The sequence below is a fragment of the Cheilinus undulatus genome, linkage group 4, assembly GCF_018320785.1.
Source record: "Cheilinus undulatus linkage group 4, ASM1832078v1, whole genome shotgun sequence".
In the NCBI taxonomy this organism is placed as follows: Eukaryota; Metazoa; Chordata; class Actinopteri; order Labriformes; family Labridae; genus Cheilinus; species Cheilinus undulatus.
The window spans coordinates 22,845,794-22,860,735 of NC_054868.1; the positions used below are offsets into that span (position 1 = coordinate 22,845,794).

The 14,942-nt window shown below is 37.2% G+C and overlaps 1 protein-coding gene across 3 annotated transcripts in view; it reads right to left on the reverse strand.

Annotated features, from left to right (window-relative positions):
- The window catches only part of LOC121508055 (zeta-sarcoglycan), a 605,848-nt gene that overhangs the window by 204,638 nt on the left and 386,268 nt on the right, over positions 1-14,942 (reverse strand). For all 3 annotated transcript variants that reach the window (XM_041784545.1, XM_041784546.1, XM_041784544.1), the window contains one exon: positions 1,761-1,862. In XM_041784545.1, coding sequence (XP_041640479.1) covers positions 1,761-1,862 — 102 coding nt within the window. The remainder of the gene's footprint in view (positions 1-1,760; positions 1,863-14,942) is intronic.

Sequence of the window (14,942 nt, forward strand, 5' to 3'; positions counted from 1 at the left end):
ATCAAGTATAGAAATCAGCATTACTTTATTGGCTCCTTTTTTCTTTACTGTACGAATCTTTACTTAGTAACACAACAGCTCCTCCTCCATCTGCATTACATATCACAACAGATTCATCTTTGGATAAAGCCGTCAGAGCTCTTCTTTCCTCATGAGGTAAGTTGGAGTGGTGCTGTTTCTTAACCTGACATGCCAGATGGATTTGTTTCACACATCCATCTGGAAAACCACTGATAGACAGCGTTTGGGAAAGGGCAGAGCCTTTGAAAAAAAACTGAAAGGGTGATCACGATAAACGTTCTGTCTGTCACATCTTTACGGGCCAATCACAGCAACAAAACACATGACGTCATAGCTGCTACCAAGGAATAAACTCCATATAGAACAGCATAACGTGAACCATGGAGACTTTAGACATGTCAGTACTCGACTTTTGTAGTTTTTGAATAGAAAACAACACACTGCTGTTCTTTGTTCTTATTCTAACGAGGAGATATCGTCAAGTTCTTATAAAACTGATGTTTTAGCAGCATACACGCTGTCTTCCGCCATAACTGCACTGGGCTCTTGTTGCTGCTTGCATACGTCACGACTCCACCACGCCCAAAAGTACTACTCCTCATCTCTGATTGGTCCTGTCACTTTTTAACCGGGCCCAAGCGGTTCAGACAGGAGCTTTGCAAGATGGATTTGCCACTGAGCAACACGGAAAAGGGCAGATCTATCTGCTTTGCAAGGTTAGCTGTTTCTTATTCTCAGATGAAAATAAAGACTGGACATTATCTTCAACTCAGCGGCAAAAAGGATGAACTGAGGCATTAGACACAGGGGGAATGAATATACTCTTTGGTCTAAGCTTTCTCACAGAGGGTTGCGGCGGAGCTAAAGGTGCTCCCACGGGATCTTTCCTGGGAAAATTAACATAACTGGAGATGGACAGAAGGCGGCCTAAAATAAATGAGAATAACAGGCGTGTTGACAGGTAAGCTCACACATAGGTATAGAGGTCTTGAGAGAAAGCATAGGCTACAGCAGTGATGTGAGAGCTGTAAAAAGTTCACATTTCTCTCTTTTTGCTTTGAAGGAATAAAAAAAAAACACCTGTTGTTTCTAAGAGTATAACATACATCTTACACATTTCCCCTCTATCATACCTGTCATATAACATGCCTTCTGCTGTTTGTCTATCGCTCTGAAGTCCGCCTCTTCACACACAAACGCATACATAAACACGCTGTGCATTTATGGTGGTGTGACAGTGATTCCCACCTGCTTACTATTCATGCACCTTCACACACATCAGACTCCAGCGCACATAGAAGTGTCAAACAGATTGTCCCATATAGAGTGACATAGTGTTTGTGTTGCCTGAGCCGACGGAATCGATGATGATTTTGTGTGTGATGAATGAACGTATGGAGGAGTGCTGGATCATACGCTGCACAGTAATAATGTCACACACATGACAAATAGAGCCTGACTGCTGCTCATTATTGGGGCTGGAACATCAGGGCAAACATTGGACAAACATGAAACAGACACGTACGCATTCACAAATGTCACCCACATCTTTGTCACATTACTAAACAAAGGTCAAATGCATACCACCATTCAGGTGAATGCTGAACACTGTTTATAGCTGAACTGATTTATGAAAACATAAAAGCTCACTGTAATGGGTGAAAAATTTAACATATTTTTTCCAATTATCCAAGTGACTTCATTTTTTTAGCTGCACTCACACAGACATGTGGTCTTACCCTTCGTGACTGGATCTGTTTGACGTATAAAGGCAATAAGAATTCAGACACGCCCTCCAATCTGACACCCTCCTTGGTCACCCGCAGTTTCCCCATACCATCCTGAAAATGAAGCAAAGAAAGAGAGAGAAGATGTAATGGTTGTTCAGATTAAGATGACAAGTCAAGTGAAGCAAATCAAAGTTTTATCTCAAACATGCAGGTTTCTCTTGGATTCAGCGTAGCTTGGCTTCCTTTTATGTATTATTATTAAAAAAAAGAAAATCTATCAACCAGCCTTATATCTTTTCTAATTTTATCTGACATACTGATGCTAAAGATAAGTCAAAGAGGAGCTTTAGGAAAGAACTCCAGGACTATTTTTGAAATTCTTTTTTTATTGCATGTTTTAATTGCACATATAAACAAATAAAAAAAGAAGAAAAGGACAGCCAAGAGCAGGGAATACTGTACATGCAATACATGTTTATTTGGAAGTTACACAAAAAACAAACAAACAAACAAAAAAAAGTGATTAAAGAAATGTGCAGGAGGAGCCAAAGAACTAAGGGCCTGTCCAGTGGCCCTCCCACGTGTAAAATTGAACACTTAAAATGAACAATTAAAATGCCAATTGATTGGTTGTTGCATGGGTGTAATTTTGGTCAACCAGGGGGCTGTAGTCGTTGGTTGACTACAAGTCAACATTTGGAAGAAGATTTGGCAGATGGCTGTTGTGTAGCACTGTCTTGCCATGTACAGGCAGGAACATGAAACACAGTCATACAAGCAGAGGGCTATCATGAACACATCGAAAAACTAGTGCCACTAACATGGCAGGGTTAGTGTTAACCCATTCACATAATATAGATAACACTTTTGCAGGTTTTCCTGCTGCCATGATGTACAGCAGTAATTGCAATGTAATCTGTAAATTGTTCCATTGGGTGTCCAAGTTCTATCTTACAAGACCAGCTAAAGGGGGAAACACACATTTCCAAAGAATGTTGAAGGGCCTAAATTTCTAATATGACCTTATTCTGACTCTAAAGCATGCAGTTAGGGTCATGCTGTGTACTTTATTCCCACTCTTTTGTTTCTGTGACTTTAAGATTCAGAAATACCTGGAATTGAAGCCAATCAAAAATGCAGAACCTGATAGGAGACTCAAAGTTGTCCAAACTTTACCCTTCATAACTGGCTTTGAAATATATTTTTGGAACAATTTCTGCTGCCTGAAGCATTCACATCTTACATTTATGAAATGCAAAATTTATTGCATTCATCTTCTTTATCTTGCAAATCAGGCTTGACTTAACACCACAATGAAAGTCTGTATTTATGACCTGTCATCTTCTTAAGATAAGACAATTCAGGATGAGTTCAGAGCGTTTACAGATCTGCAGATACTCAAAAGTCTTTGAAAGAATTAGTCAATGATGAGCCAAAAATACTGGTGTAGGTTGGCTACATCATGTGTGCACACAGGCCTGCCTCACAGTCAGATCTTGTTTTACCAAAAACACGCTTAGATCTATAACATGTGACTTTCAGAGTAGATGTTGCACTCTCAAACCAAATCAAAGCTTTTCTTTGGCCAGTCCTCCTCTATCTTTCAATGCAACCTTCCCCTTTCACACCCTTGTGTTCTGACTGTGTGCAGCCCAAAGTTGATTTGGTTTATGTATTTTTTTAAACATTTATGATCAAACAAAGTCTTATTTTAGCTTGAATGGTCTGAGAGTTCTTAATGAATTGCACTCTTTTAATGAAATTCTGTCTTTGTGCCAACAGGGTCCCTGAGTGGATGAGGCCAATGGTTGGACAAGAAAGGGCTAATGGGATTTAAAAAAAAAAACAAAAAACAAAAAAAAAAAACACAAATACCTTTATACCTCTACTTAGAAACTTTATACCCGATGAGTTATGGCCTCATGAGAGCTATAGTTGTGAAATACTAACACAGTCGTTGCTCCATCAATGTCAGAATGACAAGGAATCTATACTTAGAGAGCCTACTGAGAACTATGTAGATGGGAACTCCAGAAAAACATCAAAATTTCAGGGTGACAGATAAAAAGAATCCCTGCAGTGAAGACCTACAGAGCTTTGGACTTGATTGGAACAATGACTGTCATGGAAAATAGAGGGTATTTTGTCTCTCTGTGGGAAACCTATTCAAACAAAGGTCACTCCTTTTAAATCACAAATTACACAGATAAAAAAAAATCTTACTTTCATTAGAATACTCAGAGTTCTTGACACATTAGGAACCTTTCATTTCTTAAGTAGTTTATTACAGTTTTCAAGTGTCATACCATGACTTCAAGATAAAAAGTGATATGGACCATTGAAATGAAAATCTGATTATGGCACTGATAACGTCACAGAGAACAATTTGTGCTCAACTGGTTTGACATCATTAAGCCATTTTTGCTAAAATATGAAGAATTAGATAGTTCTTTTAGACAAGCATTAAGGTTGTATGCTTTACATGACAGCAGATCAGCTCACTGTCTCTCTCTGTGATATAGAAAAATGGCTTTGTGCAGCTTTGTGATCAGTTGTGCCACATTTTACAGATTCCACACAAGTGAATGCTTGGATGATTGTTGGATCAGACTTACATGGTGAGATTAAATTCCTCTCAAACAGCCATGCAGGGTATTAGGATAGTAGGAGCTTTTACAGAGCAAAAGGCAGCTACTGTACCATGTCAAATCGCTGCTTAGGATCAGTGACAGTACTGAGAGTACAGCGGTGCTGCAGCTGTTCCTTTCATGCACTTGGTCAGAGTTTGGAGAGGCTGCTGGGAACTGTAGTAAGTTTCATTGCACTGTATGTGTGTCTGTTGATAATGCAAGTTTTTCAGCAGAAGTTGAAACTGCTAACCTTGCAAACCTGATTGACTGACCAGATTCCATGTCTTAAATCAGGTACATTCATCTTTCTTAGATGAGCTTAGATGTAGCTACAACAGCAGCTTTTATCAGAACTGAGCAATTCTTCTCTAAAAGAAGAGCCAAGAATCCTACTGACAGCTTTTCTTGGCAAAAAATATGTTTCTGGCTCCACCATTAGTTAGCAATTACAGCAGCTATTGTGTTGGATTCACTCTCCAGAGCTGTGCATGGGACAGACAGAACATCGTCCAACCAAGCTCCAGTTTTTTTTTTTTTTTTCCTCAAAAAGTTCTGGGCTTCCCAAACAGACTTGGGGAGTTTTGGGATGTTTAATCTATCTGGCGTATCATTTTCTGAAACTGCCACCAACCATAACATCATTGGACCCTGTTGAAACAATCTAATGTCCTAGAAGCAAGGACATGTTACTAGTTTAAATGGTGCACAAACTGGTTGACAGATTTGACACAATGTGCTAAGGCAGCAATACATTTTTATTTTTCCTGGTAGTTATAGCTGTAGTCTCCACTGTGTGCTTAAAGGACATAAGTTAGTCTGACTAATATTGTATATTAGTTGAGTGTGAGTGTGTGAGTGCTTGTATTTCCAGGTGTATGAGAGTGCAAATTAGGGTGAACGTAGATGCAAAGGAGGTTTTACAATTAGCTAGAGTAAAGCAATTGCCTGGGGCATTGTGCTTCAAGGAGCCTTGAGACATAGTCATAAGTGTGTGTCAGAAATAAGAAATACATTTGAAATTACTTTCAGTGATTATGATGTGCAATTTGAATGTACATAAAGAGCCAAGAGTGAATAAAATACAGATTATCCCCCAAAAAATCCTGGGGGGTTAACTGTATGAAATGACTGCGTCGACATTTGCACTGATTTTTGGGCTTAGGGGGAGTGCTTTTGTGTAGTATGAACAAATAAAAATCACTCAGAGCTAATCATTTTACTCAAATTATTGCCATTTTAATTTAAATTTCCATTAAAGGAAAATCATAAAAAATTATGTAAAAAGAAGCATTTCAGGCATCAACTGAAAAAATGATTCCACAAAATGTGTCACTCTTCAACAACCAACAATTCTAAAAGTGAAGTTCTGTTCTGAGTGCTTTAACAAATGACCACTAATTGTTTGGGGCAACAAACAAAGCATTTAAATTAGAAATGTTCTTGAAAAATAGAGCAAGAGAAAAAAAAAAGATATTAGGAGAATAACACAAGAGGAAGATGGAGGAGGCAGGATAATTAGCAGAGTAATGTAATACTTGAGGAGGATGAAATCACAGAAATGGAAGAAAAAATGTTAAAGTGGCCTTCATGATCACACTTAAGGTCTTCACACATTGGGTCCGTTATTTTCGGATGTGTTTTTTTTTTTTTTTTTAATCCGAAATCCGAAAAAAACATCACGCATTTGGACCTTGCACACTGGATCTGATGCATTTTTATTTGCCTTCACTGCGAAAATTCGGAGAATGTGGCAAATAGTTTCGTACTGCGAGCCTGCATCTCTGTCACTCCTTTAAAATCCTGCTGGATCCATCCTGACAGAGAGCTTCATTCAGCACCCATTCATGCGAAATAGCGCTGAGCCACGTTGGAGAAATAAAGAGAGCAACAATTCTGTCTGTTATGAGCTGTGAGTAGGTTACAACATATGCCTTTATCTGTTATATTTCCACAGCTGAAATCCACATAATACACGGGAAAACTACGGTGTTTGCAGCGAGAGTTCGGGAGTGGGAGAGAGGGAGGAGTTGGACGGGGGTGAGTGAGCGAGAGAGAATAAAGTAGCGGGCGCTGATCTGAATCATTAACCACCCGTATATCTGTTATATTTCCATGGTTTATATCCACAGCATAAATTAGCAAACTTTGGTGTTTAAAGTGAGGTTAGCGCGAGAGAAAAGGAGAGAGGGAGGGAGGAGGGGTCTGGCGGGGGTGAGCAAGTGAGGAGGAAGCAGTGGGCACTGTTTTGAATCATCACTCACCCATTTAAATGACTTGGACTGATGCAAAATTTCACATAAAATCGAACTTGTTCCGAATAAAAATATGATGGACGAAAATTTTGGCGTCAGTCTGCAAACGTCATTAGAACAACATGAACTCAATTTTCTTTTTTGATGTGCAAAGAATTCGGACGAAATAACCGGACCCAGTGTGTAAAGGCCTTTAGAGTCTAAACAAACTGATAAAAGCTTAGATAAATTTGCAGTATTCTGGACACAGGTAAAGTGTTTTTTTTTTTTTTTTCTAAATATGACTGCTTTCTCCACTGGTAGTTACACTAAGCCTTTAAATTCAATTTGTGCTGCATTCTCCTTCAAGGTTTTCTGGGAGAGCAGAATTCATGTTTCTATCAATTACAGCAAGTCGTCAAGGTCTTGAAGCAGCAAAGCAGCCCCAGATCATCACACTGCCACCATCATGTTTGACTGTTGGTATGGTGTTCTTTTTAAGAAATGCTGTGTAAATTTAACACCATTTCTGACGGGATGCACACCTTTCAAAGAATCCATCTTTTGTCTCTTCAGTCCACAGCCTATGGGCTCTATGCATGAACTGCTTCTGCATTTGGCAGTAGACCGCTCCCACACTTCCAGTCGGGAGAAGAGAAATGATGGCAAAGTTGCTGCGGTTTACTCACTGTTTGCATGAGTTACCTGAGCTGACTGTGAATGACGAGTTAAATCTAGCTGAAGATGTACATTGCAGCACGCAGCAACGATGTCCAGAGGTGCTTTTAACCTTTTTTTGAAACATCATTTTAGCATGTTTGGATGCCAAGTGATGATGATAGAGTAAACACAAACAACAATCGAAAAAAAAAAAAACAACAATAACGAAACGGACAAATTAAGGCAGTATAGGAGGGTTTAGATTCCGTTTTGGCTTAGCAAGTATCATTGGGCGGAAGTTGTTAAGCAGCCTTATTTTCCACCAGAAATACGCCACCCCCTGCCGTGCATAGAGCCCATTACCAAAAAGTCTTGGGGATTATCAAAGTTTTGTTTTTTTGTTTTTTGTTTTTTTTTGCAAATGTGAGATGATTCTTTGTGTTCTTTTTGGCTAGCAGTGGTTTTAGCCATAAGAGTCTTCCATGGATGCCATTTTTGCCCAGTCTCTTTCTTATGGTTGAATCCTGAACACTGAACTTAACATGGTCAAGTGAGGCCTGCAAGTCTTGAGATGTTCTGGGCTCTTTTGTTACCTGCTGGATGAGTTTTCAGTGCACTCTTGGAGTAATTCTGGTAAGCTAGCCACTCCCAGGAAGATTCACCACTGTTCTAAGTTTTCATCTTTTGGCTCTCACTGTGGTTCACTGGAGTCCCAAAGCCTTAGAAATGGCTTTGCAACAATTTCCAGACTGATGGATGTCACTGACTAACTCACTTTGTCGGACAGCTTCTATTTCATGAATTTCTAAACTCAACAAGTCCGACCATAATCAGGCCTGGGTGTGGCTAGTCATACTGAACTCAGCTTTCCAAAACTGTGGTAAAATGCAGTCAATTCATTATTCAACAAGGTGGGCTATTTTTTTCTCATAGGGCACATTAGGTTTGGATGGCTTTTTCCCCTTTATAAATCATATTATCTTTTAAAAACTGCATTTTTATGAACCCAGGATATCTGATCTGAAACATTTAAGTGCCACAAATGTGCAAAAAAAAAATCTGAAATGGGGAAAATAGTGTTTCACAGCACTGTATACAATGATAATTCATGCATAATGAAGTTTTTATGCAATGTTTAATGTTTAATGTTTGAGTATATCAGTGACTTTTACATGTTTGAAGAAAAGGCCAGTACTAGCCTCATCTATTTGTCTATGTGTGGTTCAAAAACACACACATCTTTACAGAAAGGAAGCATTGCAAAGAAATAACAGAGTGTCAGCTCAATAACCTTAACCAGCCAGAGGTTCCCAGTGTTGTTCTTAGATCTATAGTCATTATGCTGAATATACAGTAATACTGTGGAGCATAGAGCTTATTCAATAACGCATAACACAATGGGTCTGGGGAACCAGCAAGGACCTTGCTTTCTCTCTCTCTCTCTCTCTCTCTCTCTCTAACACATTGAGGAAAACTGACTTACACAGTCAGTTCGGTTTCAACAAATTCACAGTTACTAAAATCCCTGTTATTCCCCCCAAATCTTCCTCTTCTCCCTCTCACAGTCACAACCTCTGTCTCAACTTCCCAAAACATGAGGATATGATGTTAAAATTAATCAGGTGGGTTTTATTCCACCTCACTGCCTGCTGCCCAACACAGACACCTCATTCTGATTGAACATGACAGCTCTCCCTCTTTCTGTGTAGCTCTCACACACAGCTTGTGTTTTTGTTTCATTTTCTATCCAGCATGCATCATTGGACTGGATGGTGCATGAACAATATTGCCAAAGCCTTGAATACAAAAGGAATTCATCAACAAACAGAAGAAAATGAGTAAATCTCTCCATTCATCCATTTATCTCTCATTGTTCGGCACTCTCTCTCCCTCTTTGTCTATGTTGAGGCTTTTCTGCGTCCTACTTCTCTCCATCCCTCTCTTCAGCAGCCACACTCCTTCTCAGTGTTAAATTAGTTTTCAGTGAGAGGTAGTTTTGTTCCTGTTAGAAGGGCTGAGCTCATTTGAGATGAAATGCACACTCTGGTAATAATGCATAAAGGAATTAATAAGTCAAAATTGGTAATAATCCATTTAATTATTTCTAATTAAAAGTAAATATATTTCAGGCTGTCAGGGAAAGTGAAGGATACAACAAATACTGAAGGACCTGAAAGCAATTATATCCAATGTATTTCACTCTAATCTGTGGTCTGTTGTGATTAGAGTTCATCTGGCCCTTGGTTATATCCGAGCAGTGCTGAAATCCAGAAGTAAAACGTGAAACCAGCAGATGAATGCAAAAAAAACCAAAACCAAAAACAAAACAAAACAAACAACCACAACAAAAAAAAAAAAAAAAAACAGACTAAATTTCCATGATTGTCCACTTTAGGCTGGCTGCAAAAACCACTACAGTCCGGCTAACACCTACGTATATAAATGCCCTCTTGTTTTTTACAGAGGAAATAAAAATGTTTACCCCCTACGTCTGTGCATCTTGACTGGTCTGCAGATTTGATTTGGTTACAATTAGCAGGCCAACAATTTTATTTTATTTGATATCATGATGAATCTAATTCATCCAGTGCATCCTCCTGTCTTATAAGTAAACGTATAATGTCAGTGTAACTTTCTTTACCAAAAAGTAATTCATTTTATATTTCAATCAAATAATATTAACAATAAATCATTAAAATATCCATCCATCCATTTTCTATACTGCTTATCCCATTGGGGGTCGCGGGGGTACTGGAGCAGCTCTGTCATATAGAGACAGACAACCAGGCATGCTCACATTCACACATACGGCCAACTTAGAGTCAACAATTAACCTGATGAGCATGTTTTTGGTGGTGGGAGGAAGCGGGAGAGAACCCACGCATACACGGGGAGAACATGTAAACTCCGCACAGAAAGGCCCTGACCAGGAAGCAAACCAGGGCCCTTCTTGCCGTGAGGCAACAGCGCTCATCCCTGTGCCGCCGTGCCACCCTATCATTCAAATCATGGGCAGTCAAAATCATGATTGATAATGAAACTTGATTAAAAGCTCAGCTCTAGTTGTTGGGCTTCAAAACTCCAAATACTGAGGTTATGTTCTTACTTGGTATAGTCTATGTTTACTGAGGATTTGTCCAGGATCCCTGGGCAAACAGCAGCCCAAAGAGTCTTAATCTCTTTAATTAAGGCTTTTGCTGGTTAGTAGTCAGATGTTTTCTCTTAACAAAGCTGGAGACAGTTTGAGTACCCCTTCAAACTACTTCAACATGTTCTTTTACCAAGGTCATCATTGCTTCAAACTAATGACACTTGTTTTGACACAAGATTTGTTTTAAGTTGTCAGTGACTAAGTTCACTTAGAAGCTTTGTACACCTTTTAAGGACATGAAGTGAGACTCATGAAATAAACTGGGTGGTAGAAAAGAAATGTTATTGATGTAAATATTACTTTGCAAACACTTTTAATGCTCTATCTAATCTTAAACAAACTCAGCTTTCACATACAGTATAAATACATACATATACAGTGCTTAACAAATTTATTAGACCACCACCCAAAGTAAGGTTTATGCCACAGCTGCCCTAAATTAACAGCATTGGTAATTACCAAAATCATGTTTTATGTTTCCGCAATGGTTAATACACCAATATGTAGAAGCTCTTTCACCCAAATGATATTTTTAAAGCTAAAATTGAAGTATTATTGTTATCCATGAATTTTCAAATTTACTGATTTACAAAAAAATGAAAAAATAGTAAAGCACATTATTATTTCTTGATTAACATGTCAAATTATAGTTATTTACTTGCATTCATGAACTGAAAAATGAGTTTTTGTGGTTGAATGTTATGCTTGATTAATTTCTGACTCCTCAGAAATTAATCAGAAATTTATATATATATATATATATATATATATATACACACACACACACACATAAATATGCGCTATATAACACACGCTAAATATAATATAATATAAATCACACATTAAAATGCAAAAGAAACACATAATCATACATAAACATATAATAATGAGAATTTGTATTTAAAATACATTCTAACATAGATTTTATAGCTTTTCTATCAATATCTGTGTATTTTTTTCTGTATTATTCATGTTCTTACATATTTTACCAGTAATATCCATATATCTGTAATCTGTAATTAATGTTTAAATCTTTCCATTCTAGATGAATGCTATTGATAGACATGTAAATATATATCTTTAAATCCATGAATATTATCTAATTAAACTACATATGTGATGAGAACTGTATTAATCAAATCCAAAAAGTATTAGGTTGTGCCCTGCTCTCCCATAAACAATAAACATCAGCCACCTTCCCCAACCCAACCTTTTGTTTCCATGGTAACTATGGCTGGACTGTCAAATGTCTAATGTTTTACATTAAGATTAATGACAGAACTTAAACTGTCAGTCACAGTGAGTTGTATTTTATTTGCATGTTAAACAATCCCTTCTTTCCCTTTTCAAAGGTCAAAATGGACCAAGTGAAGCAGGTCTTACCGCTGTCTCGGTTTGTGATTGGATGAGTGCAAAGGCATGTATTTTCTGATCTTGGCATTTAGATTTATATTTTGAATGAGTGCAGCACCACTACACCAAAACAAAACAATAAAACAAATCAGTTATCTTATTGGTTATTGGCCATTAGAGGTATATAATTATTGGTATTGATCTAAAAGAAATACTTATCGTGCTTCACTAGTCCTATTGCTGGCATTGCTTTAATACCTGCAGAAATTGAAAACAACAACAACAAAAAAAAAGCACTTATCCCAATATATAATTTTTCCCTCTAATAATCTTCTGGGGGGCCTGATGTGGAATCTGACTATAGTGTATTTATGACCTTCTTCTGTATATACTTTCCTTAGAGTTGAGAAATGAAGGGGGAGACATGGTTTGGGGGAATAACTTGACGCTGCACTGCTATAGCATAAAATGAAGTCAGATATGTTTTTCATTTACTTACAAATATCTAAATGATAGAGAAAGAATGGTATCGTTAATTTTGGAGTATCGCAGTGACAGAAGCATCTCAATACCGTCGTGGACGGTGGGCACAACAAGATTTTGGGATTGTGGAAACTCCAGCGACTTTTAATTCTGACGTGTGGGAGCATTCTGGGTTTCTAGTGTCACGAAATGATGAAGGCGAAGAGGTGATGGACAAACCAAAAATCACTGCCAGACTGTGGTGACACACTTGATAGGGAATATGACCGACATAATGAGCCACTTGGAAAACCATCACCTTGAAAAGATTAACGAAGATGTGAGGAGCAAAATCAGGCCGGGCTAAAAGACTCTTAAAGCAGCATCACAATCCCACCTCCCCACAACAGCGCTAGTGTTTAACAGATATGCTGTATTGGTTTTTATAAATACCACAATAAATACAGCTGGAGAGAGTTTTTATTGTGTGATGTTTTTTGTACAATCCTGTTCAGAGTATTTATCAGTTCCCTAAGAACGTCTGACTTCTCTTTAATGGACAAGAACTTTTAGATTTTATTCCAATTGCAGCCATTTCAATTTGCAAGAAAGTAAATTATCCAAAAACCAATCACATGATCATTTCTCTCTGATTAGGTTTTGTTATTGTTCCCAACTGACTGATTTTCTCCTGCTATTATGATGAATAATTTGCTGTGTTGATTAATGATGATATGATGCTTTATTGCCAAATGTACAACTTCCATGCCAATTGAGCCAATTAACATGATGAGAAGAAACTGCACAGAAGAACTGGTGTTTTTTTAACTATCTTGTAGGAAGTATTCAATAATTTCCAACTGAAGCAAAGTTCCCTCACTAACAGACATGTATTTTTTAATATGTTGGTCTATTCTATCAAGTCAATTTCAAGCAAGGTGTTATTCAAAAAATCTAAATCATTAAATCCTGCATATAGTGTAAATAGTTTTTTATTTAGCCTGTCTAACAATGGCTGTGAGGCAATTACATATTTCTTTAAGATGATAAGCTGGTTATTAAAGTGATATAAGGATGGATTAGGTGACTTCTACATATAACTCAGAAACTGAAAAACCAGTATGTTAAAGCAATTTCCTTTCATGCAGTAAAAAAATGTGATGAAATAAGTGATTAGAATTAGCAGGTGATACCCTGCTGGTGTTGTGGCTAGATAAGACAAAACAAAACAAAACAAAACAAAACAAAACAAAACAAAACAAAACAAAACAAAACAAAACAAAACAAAACAAAACAAAACAAATCCACTCAAAAATGTTTAAGGCAAAAACAGGGGTGTCAAACTCAAGGCCCGGGGCCAAATCCAGCCCATGGTGCAGTTTTACCCGGCCCGATGATATTGATGATGATATTTTATATCATTTTTTAATTAGAACTGGCCCGCAGGTCTGAGGTCTGCAGATTTCCTCCAGTATAGAAATGTAAATTTAGCCTTGAAGATTAAAAATGTACTTTAAGTTATATAAATTTGAAAAAGTAAAGAGTAAAAATAATAAGATAGAAAGTAAGGAATAAGGGAAAGAATTTAATTTGTGTTTTCATTTAATATTTTAAATTTGCATCTCAAAAAGTCATATTTTGATTTTCTAAGATCGTGATTTCAAATTTATTCTCATAATTTGCCCTTTTAAACTCCTAACTTTGATTTTTAATACTTTCGTTTGACTTTTCAATCTCATGATTTAGAAATTATCTCAAAATTTTGACCTTTTAGATTCACAATGTGAAATTTGAAGTCATATTTTGACCTTTTAAACCCAAAATTTTGCTTTTTACCAAATATTTTGACCTTTTCAACTCTTAACTTTGATTTTTAGTCCACAATTTCAACCTTTAAACTCATAATTTTGAATTTTATCTCATATTTTGCCTTTTAAACTCATGATTTTCACTTTCTATGTCATCAGTTTGCCTTTTGAAAACATAATTTTAACTTTGGATTTTGTGTTCTGCCCTTTTAAAGATATATTGTCACTTTTTTTTTTTAAATCTCAGAATCATTTATCACCAGTTTCTTACCCCCTTAATTAACTGCCTTTGAAAATAAGGTTTAGAGTTTAAAATGTTGACCCCATTAGGCCCTTTAGGTTAGACTTAAATTCAGATTTCAGCCCCTGCTATGATTGAGTTTGACACCCCTGCCCTAAAAGGTCAATTTTATATTTAGTTTGTGCCCCGTTAACCTCTGATTTCTGCTACCAATAAAGTTGTATAAAATTCCAATAACTGATTTATATAAAATGTATATCAAACTATATAAAAATATTTAAAAGATTGTCCTTAGAGCTGGACCTGACTAAGGCTGTCAAATGTTTTAATGATTTGCTACAACTGCAGTACAGCTAGTTGTAACCCCCAAAACCCTGCTGGTTACCCCCCCCCCCCCCCACACACACCACCACACACACACCCACACACACACACACACCCACACAACAACAACAACAACAACAAAAACCTACCCCTTTCATATCCAAATTTCAAGTAAGGTGTGTAAAAAATAGCTTCACAGGAAGACTTTTAAATAATGAAGTGTTTTCTTCAGTTGATGCGTGTCAAATAACAACTTTCCTGGGTGCAAGAAAATTGCTTTGCCTGGCTGGACATGTTTGAAAGTATACAGCCATTATTGTAATGTTCAGTT